This window comes from Pan paniscus, chromosome 10, assembly GCF_029289425.2.
Source record: "Pan paniscus chromosome 10, NHGRI_mPanPan1-v2.0_pri, whole genome shotgun sequence".
Classification (NCBI taxonomy): Eukaryota; Metazoa; Chordata; class Mammalia; order Primates; family Hominidae; genus Pan; species Pan paniscus.
Window position 1 is genome coordinate 130,320,707 of NC_073259.2, and position 19,841 is coordinate 130,340,547.

Consider the following 19,841-nt stretch of genomic DNA (forward strand, 5'->3'; position numbering starts at 1 on the left):
TTAAATGTGCTGTTTTAAATCATCCCTCTTTCAACCATTACTCTTTTGCTCCACAATTAACAAAATACTTAATTCTCTGTTGGTCAGAATTCAACACTGTATAGCAAGACACAAAACAGTGTCTGTGTAGACTTCTTTATTAAGGGGGCTGCTGGTGTAGAACTGTCTACCCAACTAGACAGAAGTCCAGACATGATGTAAACAATCCACTCTCCCCAACAATAAATGTACCGTTCACATATCCTTTCTCAGTAAGGGCATACTCTTTTGAGACAAAGACTGCTTCAAGTATTAAATGAACTTACACAAAGGCGAATAATATGTAATTATCTACCATTTTCTATTTGCATACAAATGAAGCAATTGAAGTTTTTCAGTCTTCTGCTGAATGCATTTTTAGGAGCTGCCCTAACTATGCGCTGAGCAAGCAAGTATATAGAGTCTTGGGTGAGTGCAGACACATGAGACTACAACTGAGTATCTGTTCCCAGGACAGAATCCCCAGCCAGGGAGACTTGACCAGACTTGAATTGAGCCCCATGAACCAAAAAATGGAGGGGCAGGGTGGATTTCATTCTCTAAAGCAGCTGATGACTGCCTGAGGTGGAAGGTATAAACTAATCTCCCTGGGATATAACAAGTATTTAAAAAAGGATTTTCTACAATGAAAATGGTTTTCTTTAAGACATTTCCAAATACTGAATATCAAGGCCAAATTAATTCCATGAGAAACTAATCTTTCAATTATTCTCTCTGCCACCCTTCATTCTTTCATTAAAGATTTTTTAAAAAGTATACAGAATTTCTCTTTCATTAATAATATTTACCGTGCCCATCAGAACTCCACTAATGGGCCGGGCATGGTGGTTCACACCTGTAATCCCAGCACTTTGGGAGGCCGAGGTGGGCCAATCGCCTGAGGTCAGGAGTTTGAGACCAGCCTGGCCAATATGGTGAAACCCCATCTCTACTAAAAATACAAAAATTAGCCAGGTGTGGTGGTGCACATCTGTAATCCCAGCTACTCAGGAGGCTGAGGCATGAGAATCGTCTGAACCCGGGGAGTGGAGGTTGCAGTGAGCTGACATTGCACCACTGCACTCCAGTCTGAAAAGAGCGTGAGACTCTGTCTCAAACAAACAAAAACAAAACAAAAAAAAACCTCCACTAATGAAAAAGGTGGGGAAAAACAATGTGTGGTTACTAATCAACAACCAAAATCACACCTGGCTGGGACCCAGCAAAGCAGGGGACCAGCTAGTTTTGCTGGAGGCTTGGGCAAGGGCAGCAAAACCGCCAACCTGACTTGGTGCCCTTGGTGCCTTAACTCCTCCAGAAGCTAAGATGGAGGAGCAGAGGGGCAGAGAACACACGGATTTTCAACTTCTCCTCCAACACCCCTGCCCCCCACCACAGCCTGACAGTCTCCTGCAGGAGTAGCAGCAGCTGTGGCTGCTGGTCTCCAAGATCATCAAGAGATACACCTGGAGAAGGCTGAGGTCACCAGAGAGGGGGCTGAAACAGTGTTTTCAGCTGAGTATGGAGTGGCCACAGACTGCTAGAAAAGTACACGTGGCAGTTACCATGGAAACGAAGTGGCCAGATGCTGAAGAAGCAAGAGTTGCCCCTGCACTGTGGGACCAGTTGGATGTTGGGCCCTTGATGGACAGAAGAGAAAACGGAAACCTCAATGGAGGCACCCACCACTGCTGTGTCTGGAGTTAACGTGTGTGCTAAGAAACTGTCTTTGAATTACTTCAAAGGCTGAATTCTCAGAAGGTTGCTCCCCAATTATCACATTCTTCCATGTCAAAAGCCCCTGATAAGTATGGAACCTAAAGAGATGTAGCTGATCACACAGAGCATAAACTTTGTTTCTGCGCAAGAAGCTCCCCTAAACCTCTTGCTTTGTAAGAAGTAGAAGGAAGCAAACTTGCCTTAGTGATCAATTGCGACAGTGACTGATGACCCTAAATATAATCTCCCACACTCTGCAGGAAAAAGAAATCTCAACTCAGTGATAAAATGATCTCCAGCTCCCAACACTTAACCACTGTCCTAGGCCTGATGCGCCTTGAAGAAATACAGCACTGGGGATTAGAGGATGAACTTTCTCTTTTTATTTTCAGTTTCACCTCCTCAGTCTCAGCTTTCTTATTTTAAGAGCTGGCCCCGTTTGTCTGGCTGAATGGATTATCTACCCCCACCATCCTTAATGTATTCCAGAGGTCTCTAATGAAGACCCTGAGCTTAGAAAACTCAAAACCAGTGCTGCTTTTACTCAGGTTGATTTTCTTCTATTCTTCTTTCTTCAGCAGATTAGGGGCCAGGCACGGTGGCTCAGGCCTGTAATCCCAGCACTGTGGGAGGCCAAGGCAGGTGGATCACCTGAGGTCAGGAGTTTGAGACCAGCCTGGCCAACATGGTGAAACACCATGGCTACTAAAAATACAAAAATTAGCCGGGTGTGGTGGTGCATGCCTGTAGTCCCAGCTACTCAGGAGGCTGAGGCAGGAGAATTGCTTGAACCTAGGAGGTGGAGGTTGCAGTGAGGTGAGACCGTGCCACTGCACTCTAGTCTGGGTGACAGAGCAAGACTCCGTCTCAAAGGAAAAAAAAAAAAAGGAATACAAAAGAGACGGAGAAAGCAGTAAACAGTAGTATAATTTAAGAAGCTGACCCCAGAATATATTCTGTATTCCCATGTTTCTTCTATGGGGTTTTACTTCCTTTCAGCAACTTCTTCAAAGAGGCAGTTTATTCTGCAGTACACTTGTTAAGTCTCCTCTGAACATCCTAGAAAGGTTTTTCCATCAGAGCCTCTATCCAACTGGTTCCATTCATTAGTTTAGTGGTGGCAATGACATATTCTGTACCTCCATCTTCCAACTGGGAGAGAAATCGCAGGGCAGCAATTTCAGCGAAGGTTACGCCCCCAAGGAAAAATATCAGAGTCACTCGGTTTTCTCCCGGTTGACCTAAAATTTAAACATTTCAGAATTAAAAACTATTTATTATTAATGCTTCTCTTCCCACCTCTTCAAACATTTTATCATTCATAAGAATAAACAAGTGCCTTCATCCAGACAGTTCATCTGAAACCTAAGAATACTGATTTTGATCTCAACATTTTTTTTTAACTTCTGAGATTCTCAACACAGAAGTTGAAAGCTGCTACCCCTCAGGGAATAATCCGATTCGAGTTCTTACTATATACATTAGCAACGAACAAAAGAGGTGTATTTAATTCTGACTCCTAAGTGCTTTACTATTTTACAAAGCAACTGTACAATACCTGAAAAGCACACTAACAGTACATAATTATCTGTAGATGCTGGACTGGGACTTACGTTTCTTCTGCAGTCCTGTGGGCAGTGGCTGCCGCTCCTCAAAGTGGGGCCCTGGGAGGATGCGGAGGACCTCCTCGATGCTCCGCCAGCCAGGCCGGGAAAGCAGCTGGGCCAGCCGCACACTGAGCGGGGCATACCCACTGTACACATACGATATGTCCGTGGGGTTCTGTGAGATAATTAAAGAACAAAAACCCTATAGATACAGAGACTTAGAGCTACCTGACTGTGGCCTTTTGGGTAATCCAAAATTATTTGATTTGGATTTAAAGATATACAACCCCCATCCCTGCCATGCCTTGTTCTAATCCACCCTAGCTGGGCTCAATTTTTAGCAGCCAGAGCTTCAATTTTGACTGAAATCTTGAAAAGCCACTCAAAGCAGCTCTAGGTACAGAAGATGAAGAATTATTTGGTTTGGCATGAAACTTTTTTTTTTTTTGAGACAGAGTCTGGCTCTGTCACCCAGGCTGGAGTGCAGTGGCATAATTTCAGCTCACTGCAACCTCCGCCTCCCGAGTTCAAGCAATTCTCCTGCCTCAGGCTCCCAAAGAGCTGGGATGACAGGTGTGCACCACCACTCCTGGCTCATTGTTGTATGTTTAGTAGAGACAGGGTTTCACCATGTTGGCCAGGCTGGTCTTGAATTTCTGACCTCAGGTGATCCACCTGCCTCGGCCTCCCAAAGTGTTGGGATTACAGGCCTGAGCCACCGCGTCCGGCCAGCGTGAAACATATTGGGGGGAACTGGGCACTCCCTAGCTGAGCAATGATGTGCAATAACCTTTGAACTTAGCAATTCTACTTTTAGGCATTAATCCTACAGAGCTGCTTGCAGAACAAAAGATAATAGACCAAAGTATAAACGTATCAACTGCAACACTGCATGTAATAGTAAAGACTGGAAACAACTGCATTTCTATCAATAGCAATCTGTTAAATCATTAAATAAGGTATAGCCTCAAAACCACTATGTAGCAATTTAGAAAAATTAAAAAGAAGGGGAAGATCACAGAAGACCCTTCAAGATCCTTTGTTAAGTGGTGGGTGGGTCCAGAGTCAGAAAGGTCAGAACAGTGAAGACAGCTGAACTAATATGTACATGATAGACTCTAGACATTAAGGGTCTCTATTTTCCCACTGGGAAAAAATCATTTAATTTTGCTCCTGACAGAGGAGACTGTCTAGTTATGAGCTTTTGTCGCAAGAGGCGGCCTAATAAAGTTCCTTATGAAAAACCAAAAAAGACTGAAATTTAGAAATATTAGAATAAGTAATAAATGTAAAGCAAAGTGCACCCCACTTTGGAGACCAACAGTAGAGAATATGCACTCTTTATGTAAAAATGTATATGCACAGAATCTTTCTGGAAGGATAGATAAAAAACTGGCCACAGTGGCTGCCTCTGAGGGGAAACTGTGGAAGGAAACTCACTTGGCCCTGATGGCCCTGCTTTTGCATAGCTTTTTTTCCCCCTTTTTCTTTTTCTTTTTGAGATAGGGTCTCATTCTGTCACCCATGCTGGAGTGCAGCGGTGCAATCTCAGCTCACTGTAGCCTCAACCTCCCAGGCTCAGCCTCCTGGGAGGCTCCCACCTCAGCCTCCTGAGTACAGTAGCTGGGCCTACAGGTGCATGCTCCACCATGCCCTGATCACTTTTGTATTTTTTAGTAGAGACAGGGTTTCACCATGTTGGCCAGGCTGGTCTTGAACTCCTGACCTCAAGTGATCCTCCTGCCTTGGCCTCCCAAAGTGCTGGAATTACAGGTGTGAGCCACCGCGCCTGGCCACGGCTGGCTTGTTTATGAGTGCTGGACATCTCCACTGACTCCTCTAGACACTCTCCACCCTTCTCCGCAATGTTCTATGCCCGGAGATGGACCTGTGCGTCCCACACCAACACACTCCAATGCCTTCTCTTTGGGTCTGACCAAGACAAAGCACCAGAGTGAACTGGAGAGTGGGCAGCAGTGTGAGGACGACGTTGTCACTGGCCAGCTTCCTCTGCTGGAGGTTGACCATACCCTCAGCCAGAGGCCCCTCACCCCTTACCTCACCAGATGGCCTCACCACAGCTCTTCTCTCCAGGTTCTAAGACAAGTTTCTAGAACACTCCCCTCTCCTTGCCCTTCAGGCCGTGGCTGGCAAGGGCTCCCCACCGCACTGCCTCTCCACTCTTCCCACATCTTTATTTATTTGAGACAGAGTCTTACTGTGTAGCCCAGGCTGGAGTGCAGTGGCACAAACATGGTTCACTGCAACCGCCTCCTGGGCTCAGTGATCCTCTAACCACAGCCCCTCGGACTAAAGGCTCATACCACCATTGGCCATTTTTTTTTTGTAGAGACAGGGTTTTGCCATGTTGCCCAGGCTGGTCTCGAACTCCTGGACTCAGGCGATCTGACGCTTCAGCCTCCCAATATACTGGGATTACAAGAATGAGCCACCGAGCTTGCCCCATAACTTTTTTTTTTTTGAGACAGAGTCTTGCTCTGTCGCCCAGGCTGGAGTGCAATGGCATGATCTGAGCTCACTACAATCTCCGCCTCCCAGGTTCAAGCAATTCTCCTGCCTCAGCCCCCCAAGTAGATGGGATTACAGGCACGCAACACAATGCTGGGCTAATTTTTGTATTTTTAGTAGAGATGGGGTTTCCCATGTTAGTCAGGCTGTTCTCAAACTCCTGAGCTCAAGTGATCTGCCCGCCTCGGCCTCCCAAAGTGCTGGGATTATAGGTGTGAGCCACCGCGCCCAGCCCACATCTTTATTAAACTCTCCAGAAACTCCCCAGTTTAAGAGCATTCTCTGTGTCCTTCTAGGATTCTGATGGATACAATACATGCATACATTACTTTTTCAAAAACATTAGAAAATTGTTCTTAGAAAGCAAGGCAGATGTGTAGGTTCAGAAGCATGTGTTGTCACCTGGACGATCTAACCAGTCCCTAAGCTGAGACGAGGTGGAGAAGTATGGCTTACTTGCTCGTTAACATCATCCATCCAGAGGCGTAATGTTTTCCGTATAGTTGGGTAATTGTTTCTGCCCCCCGTCTGCGGTTTCAGCAGGCCGGCCTTCTCCAGGTTGTGTAAGGTCAATATGTGCTCATAGCCGTACGTCTGCAAGGGAAGTCATTTGGCCTTGATGTCAGATCAGGAAAAGGATTTCTGCAATTTTCAAAGAAGGGCACTTCCAACAAATCAATTTGGCTTGTACTGCAGGACATGTTACCAAAGTCCAGCAATGTTAGTGGATGGGCACAGAGGACAGGGTGGAGGGATGAAACTTGTCCTAAAACTGCTTGCCTGTTACTATTAATTCAGCTCACTGTTTCAAAGAGAAATTTAAAATTTTTACTTTAAAGTCAGAATTTATGGACCCAATCTAAGCAAGCATCAAATAAATGATAGTATATTTTTATAAGGGATATAATTAGCTCTAAAAAAGAGTAAGGCATATGTATACATCCTGATAAGAAAGGTCTCCAGAATATATTAAAAAAACAATAACATGTAGAGTAGGACATTATTTCTATTTTTAAAAAGTAGCCAAGGTCTGGGCATGCTGGCTCACACCTGTAATCCCAGTACTTTGGGAGGCCGAGGTGGGCAAATCACTTGAAGTCAGGAGTTTGAGACCAGCCTGGCCAACATGGTGAAACCCTGTCTCTACTAAAAATAAGAAAATTAGCTGGGCCTGGTGGCAGGTACCTGTAATCCCAGCTACTCGGGAGGCTGAGGCAGGAGAATCGCTTGAACCCAGGAGGTTACAGTGAGCCAAGATTGTGCCACTGCACTCCACTCTGGGCAACAGGGTGAGATACTGTCTCAAAAAATAAATAAATTTTAAAAAGTAGCCAACACTTATGAAATACTTTCTATCAGCTGGGCACTGTTCTGGTCTAAGCACTTACATACATTAACTCAGTCATCCCGGCTCTAACCCCATGACGTAGGTATCATTACCTTCATTTTACAGAGATGTTTAAATAACCTGCCTAAAGTCACACAGCTAGTGAAGAGCAGAGCTGAAACCTGGATCCAGCCAGTCTTGCTCTGAAGTCTGTGTATGGAAACATTCTGTCTAAATGCAAAGAATGGAGTTTGGAAGGAAGCAAATCAGACTGCTGACACTGGTCACATCTGGGGAGGGAAACTGGGGTATGAGCAAGGTACAGGGGACGTTCACATTTTGCTCTGTGTACTTCTGCATTATTTGACTCTTACACAAGGATACATAACTTAAAAAAAGACAAAAACAAAAAATTAATGAGCACTCAATTTTAATAAAAATGTACTTAACTGTCACTGGTAACAGCAAATAAATACTACCTGAGTCATTTTCAAACAAAGGGGAGACTTTTCAAAAACAAGAGTGGCCTTTTCCTTATTATAAGTAACACAGGCTTAATTTAAGTAAACCTGCTAAGCAACTGTCATCAGAAATTTGCAGAAAGTTCTTTTCCTCCATGGTATAATTGCAGAGTTAAGAACATGGGCGCTACACTCAAATTGCCTGGTTTACCACTGGCTGTGCCACTTACCAGCCAGGTAACCTTGGGTGAGTTACCTAAACTAGTCTGTGCCTCAGTTTTTCATCCATAAAACTGGGACGATAGCAGTCTCTAACTCACAAGGCTGTTGTGAATATTTGTTGTTGTTGTTATGGTAACTACAGTTAACAAGGAAGTATTGTGAAGATGAAACAAATGAATGCACATAAAGTTTTTCCAATAGATCCTAGCACATAGTAAATGCTCAATAAATGTTACCTATTATTATTATTTTTTACTTTTTGTAAAAAAGCTATGTTGCCTAGGCTGGTTTTGGACTCCTGGGCTCAAGCAATCCTCCTAACTCAGCCTCCTGGGTAGCTGGGACTGCAGACACAGCCACCATGCCTGGTAAATTTTTGTATTTTTTTTGTAGAGACAGGGTCTTGCTATGTTGCCAGGCTGGTCTTGGCCTCCAGCGATCCTCCTGCCTCAGCCCCACAAAATATTGAGATAACAGAGGTGAGCCACTGTGCCCAGCCTGTTAGCTATTATTATCACACAAATACAATAAACAGTGATGGCTACCAAGACCAATTCCTCTAGGTGTTAAAAAATTTATACAACAGTCGTTACAAGATACCAAAATGGCAGCTTTGTATTTTTTATTTTTTTTAATTTTACATTTTTTATTATTATTTTTTGAGACAGAGTCTCACTCTGTTGCCCAGGCTGGAGTGCAGGGGCATGATCTTGACACACTGTAACCTCCGCCTCCTGCGTTCAAGCGATTCTCCTGCCTGATCCTCTCAAATAGCTGGGACTACAGGTGCATGCTACCATGCCTGGCTAATTTTTGTATTTTTAGTAGAGATGGGGGTTTCACCATGTTGGCCAGGCTGGTCTCAAACTCCTAACCTCAAGTGATCCACCTGCTTTGGCCTCCCAAAGTGCTGGAATTACAGGCGTAAGCCACTGTGCGCGGCCCATGAAGTATTTTTTAAAAAGATGCTGTCCCCCTTGGCAAATTAATAATTTAAAAATATACTCACCTGGAGAATCTCTCTTTTGTAATAATCCAAAACTTTTTGTTTGAGCCCACTATTACACACGGATTGGAGGCAAACTAGTCTTAACACCTTGATCAACGAGTGCTTTTGGGCGATACAATCCTCAATGTAATTGTTGACCTGGAAATAAAGTAGCATACATATACATATACATTTACATATACATACACACACACACACACACACACTACATGGTTTAGGAACTTAACTTGATGTTTATTATTATTTTTCAAAGTCCAATAAAGGAGATATGTGGGAAAATGAGTTATTTTTCCACAGTCCCTAACCCTTCCCTGAAATAGCTCTGCTAGCCCCAGCCACATACACACCCTGGCCACCACACACACACACACACACACACACACCCCACACACACATACATACATACACACACACACCCACACACCCCAGTGATCAGGCCAAGTCACTGGAGCCCAAGGCTGCTGAGAATACAATTGGTCACTCCATATGCCTGTCTGGACACATCTGTCTCTAAGGTCACGCTTCTGAGAGGCTACCAGATGCCTACTCCATTTCAAGAGTATCAACAACTAATCTAGCAAAAAGTATCAGTAATTGTTTTATGTTAGGAATTTTCATAAAGTGAATAATTTAAAATTTGTTAATAGAGCTATTTAAAGGAGTTATATAAGAAACCCTTTCAAAAGAGCAAATACCTTAATTTATCTAATACAGTCTTAAAAAGATTTGATTTTAGGGGCCAGGTCTCATGTTGCCATGTATGGCAGAAAGTGTCTTGCACAGAATAATGTTAAATATCTGTTACTTGATAAAATCTACACTTGCACATTTTGCATTTGCTCTTAAAAATATTTAAGTGGCCGGGCGCAGTGACTCACGCCTGTAATCCCAACACTTTGGGAGGCCAAGGTGGGCGGATCACAAGGTCGGAGATCGAGACCATCCTGGCTAACATGGTGAAACCCCATCTCTATTAAAAATACAAAAAATTAGCCAGGTGTGGTGGTGAGCGCCTGTAGTCCCAGCTACTCGGGAGGCTGAGGCAGGAGAATGGCGTCAACCCGGGAGGCGGAGCTTGCAGTGAGCAGAGATGGCGCCACTGCACTCCAGCCTGGGCAACAGAGCGAGCTGGGCGACACAGTGAGACTCCGTCTCAAAAAAAAAAAAGGCAAGGCATGGGAATCAAAGCAATTGGTTTTCTGGCTATAATCTGAGGTTTAATAAGCTTTCAATTACTTGTTAAAGAGGTTTTTTTGTCCACATACCTTATCAGTGTCTATTCCAGACATAAACTCCTGTTCCACGGTTAATTTATCAAAAAAGTCTTCAGAAGCTAAAATGAAATTAGCAAATTTGCAACTTAGAAATTAAATGTTAATTTACTTGAGTGGCATGCTTTTATACACAGAGCACGATTCAGAAACTAGACATGTGGCTGGGCACGGTGGCTCACACCTGTAATCTCAGCACTGTAGGGGGCCGAGGTGGGTGGATCACTTCAGGCCAGGAGTTCAAGACCAGCCTGACCAACATGGCCAAACCCCATCTCTACCAAAACCACAAAAATTAGCTGGGTATGGTGGCACACACCTGTAGTCCCAGCTACTCGGGAGGCTAAAGCACAAGAATCACTTGAGGCGGGGAGGCGGAGGTTACAGTGAGCCAAGATCACACCATTGCTCTCCAGCCTGGGCAACAGAGCGAGACTCTGTCTCAAAAGAAAAGAAACCAGACATCATGCAAAAAAAGCAAGCAAGCAATAAGTTCAAGTCATCACCTGAAGAAAATCTTTTAGGAAACATGGAAAATGCTAGGCCTCTGCACTCCTAAGTTACACTAGATATAGTCGACAAGTGCACTCTTTTGTATCCTTAGGATTTCAGTACAGACCCCAGAATGAGCGTCAGTATGAACGAAAGCTAATTTCTCAAGAACATTTCATTTTCATCATTAGGTTCAACCCAATTTCAACTGGTTTCCACTCCTATGAACAGGGAAACAAAGGACTGATTTTCCGATAACTGTGATTTACTTAAGATTCAAAGTATACTTCATAAAACAATCTCCTACTCAGCTTTTACAGCCCTGTGTTATAACAAACAAACTTATGTCTGCTTTAATAGATGTCTTCTGAGCTCTTTCAAAATACTCAACATATACTCTTTGTACCAATTCTGCACAGAATATTCAAGGGAAGAACATGCGCCAATAAGTAATCCTTCAAAAAAGGAAAAAAGCTGCTAGCCGCGGTGGCTCATGCCTGTAATCCCAGCACTTTGGGAGCCAAGGCAGGCGGATCACCTGAGGTTGGGAGTTTGAGACCAGCCTGACCAACATGGTGAAACACCATCTCTAGTAAAAATAGAAAATAAGACAGGCGTGGTGGCAAGTACCTGTAATCCCAGCTACTTGGGAGGCTGAGGCAGGAGAATCACTTGAACCCGGGAGGCAGAGGTTGCGGTGAGCCAAGATTGTGCCATTGCACTGCAGCCTGGGCAACAAGAGTGAAACTCCGTCTCAAAAAAAAAAAAAGAAAAAAAGCTAGACTAAAAAAATTAACCATCTCAGATTATGATGGCAAACTTATGGATAATTTTTTTCTCTTATCTACATTCCAAATATTTTTCATATAAATGATAATGAAAAAATTTGAGTTAAAAAATGGACCCTTCCTCTCTTTCCCTTTTTCTTTCTTTCGTTATTTCGAGATGGAGTCCTGCTCTGTCGCCCAGGCCGGAGTGCAGTGGTGCAATCTTGGCTCACTGCAACCTCTGCCTCCCGGTTTAAGCACTTCTCCTGCTTCAGTCTCCTGAGTAGCTGGGATTACAGGTGCCCGCCACCACACCTGGCTAATTTTTGTATTTTTAGTACAGATGGTGTTCCACTATGTTGGCCAGGCTGGTCTCGAATGCCTGACCTCAGGCGATCCACCTGCCTTGGCCTCCCAAAGTGGTGGGATTACAGACATGAGCCACCGCGCCCAGGCTTTTTTTTTTTTTAATGGAGTCTCGCTCACCCAGGCTGGAGTGCAGTGGCGTGATTTCAGCTCACTGTAACCTTTGCCTCCAGGGTTCACGTGATTCTCATGCCTCAACCTCCTGAGTAGCTGTAACTACAGGCATGTGCCACCATGCCCAGCTAATTTTTGTATTTTTAGTAGAGACAGGGTTTTGCCATGTTGCCCAGGCTGGTCTTCAATTCCTGGACTCAAGTGATCTGCCTGCCTCAGCCTCCCAAAGTGCTGGGGTTACAGATGTGAGCCATCATGCCTGGCCAACAAATGGAACATTCTTTTTGTTTTGTTTTTCGAGATGGAGTCTCACTCTGTCACCCAGGCTGGAGTGCAGTGGCGTGATCTCGGCTCACTGCAACCTCCGCCTTCCAGGTTCAAGCAATTCTCCTGCCTCAGCCTCCCAGGTAGCTGGGACTACAGATGCATACCACTGTGCCTGGCTAATTTTTGTATTTGTAGTAGACATGGGGTTTCATCATGTTGGCCAGGCCGGTCTCAAACTCCTGACCTCAAGTGATCTGCCCGTCTTGGCCTCCCGAAGTGCTGGGATTACAGGCATGAGCCACCATGCCCCGCCTGGAATATTCTTAACTATTAACATATGTATACTTCATTAACACTGAGAAGAACACGTGGTATTAAGACAGAGCTGACTCTCCCGAAGAGGCATTGTGGTGTTGATGACCTAGGTGTCAAACGTTGTATGTGCAAGTAGCCCCAGACTGAAACAATCATTACAAAGGATACTCACTAGTGACATCTTTGATCAATTCTGCAATTGAGGTATGGTTTGCAAGTGAGCCCCTTGCTGCCTGCATGTGGGGCAACTGGGAAACAAACTGCTTGATCTCCCCCACGGTCTTAGCATTGTGTCTTTCCTGAAATAAACAAGAGAGCAGTGCCTCAAGCAGGGAAGATAGTTTATTTATTTTATTTTTTTGAGAAGGACTCTCGCTTTGTTGCCCAGGCTGGAGTGCAGTGGCGCAATCTCGGCTCACTGCAACCTCCGCCTCCCAGGTTCAAGTGATTCTCATGCCTCAGCCTCCCGAGTAGCTGGGATTACAGGTGCCCACCACCATGCCCAAACTAATTTTTGTATTTTTAGTAGAGACAGGGTTTCACCATATTGGTCAGGCTGGTCTCGAACTCCTGACCTCAGGTGATCCACCCACCTTGGCCTCCCAAAGTGTTAGGATTACAGGCATGAGCCACCGCGCCCGGCCGATATTTTAAGTGCTTTGTTTTTTGTATTGTTCAGAGGATGTTTCATTTATATTAATGAGAAAGGAAGAATGGAATACAAATAAATCAGGGCAAACACAGCTCTAACATTACATAAAAAAACAGAAAAGAAAAGTATATATATCACTGAAATAATAGAGGTCATGGTGCTTGTCTCCTGAATTAGCACTTCTTTAGAGAAGCAAATGCCTCAGAGTCTGTCTTCCAATGTACCAGCTTAAACACTGTGTCAGTATTTTGTGGACATCTGAGTATTGGTGAAAGATAGTATTATATAAACCATACAAATTTCTGAGTAAAAAACTAAGACAAAAAATTATGTTTAGAGGGTACCATAAAGAGGAAAAGTTTCCTGTGTAACAGAACAAAATCCATTTTTTCTGTTGACCCTCAGTCTTTTATTTGATGTTGAGACAGGGTCTCTGTCGCCCAGGCTGGAGTGCAGTGGTGTCATCACAGCTCACTGCAGCCTCCACCTCCTAGGCTCCTACCTCAGCCTCCCAAAGAGCTGGGATTACAGGCACATGCCACTGCCCAGCTAGTTAAAAAAAAAAAAAGTTTTGTAGAGACAGTGTCTTGCTGTGTTGCCCAGGCTGGTCTAGGACTTCTGGGCTCAAGCGATCCTGCCTCAGCCTCCGACAGTGCTGGGATGACAGGCGTGAGCCACTGTGCCTGGCCTGAACCTTAGTCTTGAGTATAGTCTATGAACAAAGCGAACATAGCTTGGTGATGATAATATTTTTTGGCAAAATTTAATAACTTAAACCAAAAGTAACTTCAGAAATATGAAAATCAATTAATGAACATAATTCCTGAGAAAGATAAAATCTGGAATTACATGGCCTAGTTCCAAGCCAGCCTGGGCAACGCAGGAAGTCCCCATCTCTACAGAAAAAAAAACAACAAAAAACTCTGCCAGGCATGATGGCATGTGCCTGTGGTCCCAGCTACTTGGGAGGCTGAGGTGGGAGGATTGCTTGAGCCTGGGAGGTAGCAGCTCCAGTAAGCCATGATTGTACCACTACATCCATCCTGGGAGACAAAGCGAGACCCTGTCAAAAAAAAATCTAGAACTACATACTTAGTGAAAAATTCATTTTCAAAAACTTCCCATTAATGTTCCAAAGTCTAAATATTCAGACTTCATGATCTTGTTGAATTCCCATGTTTCAAAAAGGAGCCTGAGCAAGAATAAACTAGTGAACGGGCAAGAGGAGGCAGGAAGGTGATAATGAAGCCACCAATTTCAAAGCTCGGGGTTGCTGGGGATTTCAGTCTCATTATCACCTGCCACACGTGCTGACTTCCCCTGCCGCAGTCACATTGGCTAAACTTGAGTTTTCAGCATGAACCACAAGTTCTATTATAGAGGATTCTTTATTTGTAGTACAGATGGCTTCCTCTTAGGCAAGGTAGGAAATAATTTAAAAGACGATAAAGCAAATGTTTATGATGGAAGTCTGTAAACTGCACACACTTGCGCCTCCACCTACCCTCCATACAAAAAGAACTTTACGCAACGCGGGTCTGAGAAAGTTTAAAATGAAAGAAAACCTCGGATCTTCCAATACTGAATCTGCAGTTACTGAAGATGAGAAAAGTTGCATTGAAGCCTGGTTTAATGGCTACATATTTTTGGAGCTCTTATTGCCCTCAGGGGTGGGCATCTACCTGAGGCCTAGAGTTGCAGAATGACACCCAAAACTTGCCTCACCTCGAATGCTGCAGAGATGATCTTTGCTTTCTTGCTGAGCACAGAGCCCACCGCGTTGAAGTTCTTATCTCGGATCTCAGCATAGAGCTCCTCTGCAGAATTCAGCTGTAGCTTCTTTGCTTCCGTGGGGAGGTCCTTACCACCATCGCCCTGTTTCTTAGGTGCAAATTTCTCTGGAGGTAATTTCACATAACCTGAGCAGCAGTGGAAGGGAATAAGCACCTGTGTGCAATGACTGGAAGAACCAATCCGGTAACCAAGCACAAAACAGAATTTCCAACTCAGGAGAAAATGGAAGAGGGCAAACCACACATAGCTCTGAGCTTTTGATTTTCCATGATCAAAGTACAGGAAGTAGTGACTCTAATACTGATACCACAGTTCTCATTATCTTTGGGGCACCTATATAAACCACATGCAGCAATGTCCACTTCCTAAACTTATTCAGGGATTAGGTCACTTTTCCACTCAGAAAACTTTCAAGGATCTCCCCATTGACTTTTAGTATTTTTTCAAACTGTAGATCATGTTCCATTAGTGGATCATGAAATCAAGCTGGTGGGTTGCAAGTAGCATCTTAAAACCAAAACCAAATGAAACCAAAACAAAACAACAGTACCAAAAACAGCACAGAGTAGAAAATACAAAAGCTTATCACACGCTGTTAGAGAAGCTAGTGGTGGCTTCGTTTTATTTTTTTTTTAAATAAAACTTTTGTTTCAGTTTAACATGCACACGCATACATGTGTGTATATACTGGCTCATGATATAAAATACATTTCTTACTGTGGGTTGGAATCCAAAATAGTTTAAAAGCCATCCTAGAACAAGAATTAGAAACTACGGTCTGAGGACCAAACTCTGTTCACGTTCTGTTTTCTTTTTTTTTTTTTTTTTTTGAGACGGAGTTTCACTCTTGTCACCCAGGCTGGAGTGCAATGGCACGATCTCGGCTCACTGCAACCTCCACCTCCTGGGTTCAAATGATTCTCCTGCCTCAGCCTCCTGAGTAGCTCGGATTATAGGCACCCACCACCATGCCCAGATGATTTTCTTGTATTTTTAGTAGAGACAGGGTTTCACCATATTGGCCAAGCTGGTCTTGAACTCTTGTCTTCAGGTGAGCCACCCTCCTGGGCCTCCCAAAGTGCTGGATTACAGGTGTGAGCCACCACGCCCAGCCCACTTTCTGTTTTTGCAAATAAAGTTTTATTGGCACATGGCCACAGCTATTCTTTTTGTATTGTCTATGGCTACTTTCACATTACAATGACAGAGACAAGGAGGTTCCTCTGTATGACCTGCACTTTGTAACAAGCAAAAGCCTAAAATACTTACTATCTGGGTCTTTATAGAAAAAGCTGTACACCCTGATCTAGAATAAGCTTCCAAATTCCTTAGCATGGTATCCACTTCCTCTGCGAAGTAGCCTTAATCTCCTTCTCCCTACTCTGCTCCTGCCAAGCCAAGTGAGTCCCTATTTTCCTGGAACACCCTACATGTGCTCATGAACTACGGATGGCATGAAGCTGGTGTAACTCTGCAGTAAAGCAATTTGGCAACATGTACCAAGTGCCTTTTACCCCAAAAATCCTGCATCAGGGAATCCAGGGAAAGAAAATAATCTGATATATGAAAAAAATCTTATGTAGGCTGGGCACGGTGGCTCACGCCTGTAATCCCAGCACTTTGAGAGGCTTAGGTGGGAGGATCTCTCTCTCTCTCTTATTTTATTTATTTATTTATTTATTTAAGAGGGAGTCTCGCTCTCTCGCCCAGGCTGGAGTGCAGTGGTGTGATCTCAGCTCACTACAACCTCCACCTCCCGGGTTCAAGCGATTCTCCTGCCTCAGCCTCCTGAGTAGCTAGGATTACAGGCGCCCGCCACCACACCCGACTAATTTTTGTACTTTTAGTAGAGACGGGTTTCACCATGTTGGCCAGGCTGGTCTCGAACTCCTGACCTCAGATGATCCGCCCACCTCAACCTCCCAAAGTGCTGGGATTACAGACATGAGCCACTGTGTCCAGCCACTTTTTTGTTTTTTAATTGAGACAGAGTCTCAGTCTGTCACCCAGACTGGAGTGCAGTGGCACGATCTCGGCTCACTGCAACCTCCACCTCCCAGGTTCAAGCAATTCTCCTGTCTCAGCCTCCCAAGTAGCTGGGATTATAGCCACCCGCCACCATACCTGGCTAATTTTTTTTTGTATTTAGTAGAAATGGGGTTTCACCATGTTGGTCAGGCTGGTCTCGATCTCCTGACCTCAGGTGATTGGCCCGCCTTGGCCTCCCACAGTGCTAGGATTACAGGCATAAGCCACCATGCCTGGCCTATACTGTGGATTTTAATGTAACGATTACAGCATGCATACACTAGGAAAATGCTCATTAGCATACCAAATCAAAACTCAGGTTTGAAACTATTTGTACAACCTGATTCCATTTTTTGTTAACTACAATAAACTACACAAGGGGAAAAAAAGACTAGGAAATAATACCACAATATTAACAGTGGTTGTCCCAAGGTTTGGGGCCACAGGGCTGTGGGGTAAGGTTGGAGGATAATAACGGATCTATGTTTTCTTCTATTTTTCCAATTTTTTTCCTAATCAATGTTTGACTTACATTACGAAAAAACTTGCTACAAGGAGGCTGGGAATTTATACATATTTTTTCTCTTCTTGGAAAATCCCTTCCCACATACCTCCCACCTCTCCTATACAGCTGTCCCTGGGCCAACTCCCAGGCCGCCTCTCCCCCCACCATTCGCCATCCTGAACTTCAGAGCTCTTCTTTCATGCCTTCCTGGGTGCTACATGCTCTGGGACCACCCTGTTTCTTTGATTTCCACCCACAACCCAGCATAGGGCTCTCCTGAAATAAATTCCTCTGTCAATAAATAGAGTTTTAAAAAGTATTAAAGGTGCTATTTTTTTGACAAACAATAAGACTTTTTACAATCTTATCACTAAAGACCTTCCATACGTGTGGAAATGCCTCCTCATGTCTCTCTCTCCGTCACCCACGTCATTCATTCATCCATTCTTGTGGTAAATTGCACATAATATAAAAATTACTACTTTGTTTTACAGTGAATGATCCAGTAGCATTTAGTACATATACAACATGGTAGGACCACAGCCAGGATCTAGTTCCACACTTTTTTATCCCAAAGGGAAACCCTGTAGCCAATAAGTGGTGACTCCCCATCCCCTTCCTGTAGTCCTGGCAACCACGAGTCCGTTTCCCTCTGAATTGCAGGCCCTTCCTCTCTTCCTTCCTTTCTTTCTTTTTAAATATTCAAAAAAATTTTCACCTATTTTATTATTTTTTTGAGACAAAGTCTCACTCTGTCACCCGGGCTGGAGTGCAGCCGTGCGATCTTGGCTCACTGCAAGCTCCACCTCCTAAGTTCAAGCGATTCTCGTGCCTCAGCCTCCTGAGTAGCTGGTACTACAGGCATGCGCCACCAAATCCAGCTGTGTGTGTGTGTGTGTGTGTGTGTGTGTGTGTGTATTTTTAGTAGTGATGGGGTTTCACCACGTTGGTCAGCCTGGTCTCAAACTTCTGATCTCACGTGATCTGCCTGCCTTGGCCTCCCAAAGTGCTGGGGTTACAGGAGTGAGCCACCGCGCCTGGCCTCATCTTTCTTACACATCCCTCTCCTCAGGCCTTCCCTTGGCTCCCTGTGACTCCATTCAGGATGGCAAAAGAGGCCGGGGACTATGCAGACGAGGGAAGAAGGCCAGGCTGAGACAGGTGTAGGGGTCTGTGGTGAGGCAGAGAGCTCTAGAGACACTGGGTCCTGGCCACCAGTGGGAGCGTGGCCTCTTGCCAGTGCTTCCAATATTTTTCGTCATGGCCTAATTCAGGATTATTACTTAAAATGTATCACATTTTAAAGCTGACAGAAATAAATATCATGTGGGCCAAAACCAGCCAAACCAAACATGCTTGTGATCTACCTAATCACCCACCAAGGCCAGGCACTAACCAGCCATCCACATCTTCCATAGAGTGGCCTCGACCTTCTGTACCAGCCGTTTTTCTAAAATATTTCTCCAGCCATGCACTCCACTCAACCACGTTGCTTGGCTCGTCATGACTCTGTGTATGATGCCGACTGCCCCTGCCCCAGGATCTCCATCTAAACTCTCCGCGTCTTTCCAAACCAGCACAAACGCCACTGCTTCTGCCGCCTTCGTCAACTACTGCCAGCTGCAAGGATGTGTGTGTCGCAAATGCCAGCGCCCTCTGTGGGAGACCCTTGGCCTCTGCTCACAGGGGACAAGGACCGGCCTGGGCACTAAAATTCTGGCCAACTCTTGTGTCACCGACAACTGCAATTTGCTCAGATGTCACTGAATCCTAGTGTCTGAAAGTCAGAGGTCAGTATTTTTATTGTTTCAAGGGTTCTCTGATTTCTATGTAAAGGAAGCAGCTTTCTAAAAACTGACCCTTTGGAGGCATGGTCTGATTATTCCACCTCCAGTTATTTCCAGTTTTTACGGTATTCTTAGTTATTTTTTATAAATATATTATAAATATAGTTTGGAATACACATACATATGCAGACACATATATAACAACCTCTAATTGAAATAGGCATGGCTATGCAGTTTTTCATGTTTCACATTTATTATTTTGATGGTTCCAAATATTTTCTTTTTTTTTGAGACAGTCTCACTCTGTCGCCAGGCTGGAGTGCAGTGGCACTCTCTCAGCTCACTGCAACCTCCTCCTCCCGGATTCAAGCAATTCCTCCATATCAGCCTCCCAAGTAGCTGGGGCTACAGGCACGCGCCACCACACTCAGCTAATTTTTTGTATTTTTAGTAGAGACAGGGATCTCACCATGTTTGCCAGACTGGTCTTGAACACCTGACCTCAAGTGATCTGCCCGCCCTGGCTTCCCAAAGAGCTGGGATTACAAGTGTGAGCCACCACAACCAGGTGGTTCCATAATATTTCATAAT

General features: G+C 44.4%; 1 protein-coding gene across 5 annotated transcripts in view; it reads right to left on the reverse strand.

The window, feature by feature from the left end:
• Nucleotides 1-2,097: 2,097 nt before the first annotated feature.
• Nucleotides 2,098-19,841, reverse strand: part of VPS33A (VPS33A core subunit of CORVET and HOPS complexes) — a 36,022-nt gene continuing 18,278 nt past the window's right edge. For 3 of the 5 annotated variants that reach the window (XM_034934700.3, XM_055096272.2, XM_055096273.2), the window contains 7 exons: nt 14,862-15,055; nt 12,657-12,783; nt 10,158-10,225; nt 8,893-9,030; nt 6,330-6,467; nt 3,351-3,519; nt 2,098-2,978 (listed from right to left, as the gene is read on the reverse strand). In XM_034934700.3, the coding sequence (XP_034790591.1) occupies nt 2,797-2,978; nt 3,351-3,519; nt 6,330-6,467; nt 8,893-9,030; nt 10,158-10,225; nt 12,657-12,783; nt 14,862-15,055 (1,016 nt within the window). In that variant the 3' untranslated portion in view covers nt 2,098-2,796. The remainder of the gene's footprint in view (nt 2,979-3,350; nt 3,520-6,329; nt 6,468-8,892; nt 9,031-10,157; nt 10,226-12,656; nt 12,784-14,861; nt 15,056-19,841) is intronic. The other 2 variants (XM_034934702.3, XM_034934701.3) reach the window with 2 other exon arrangements.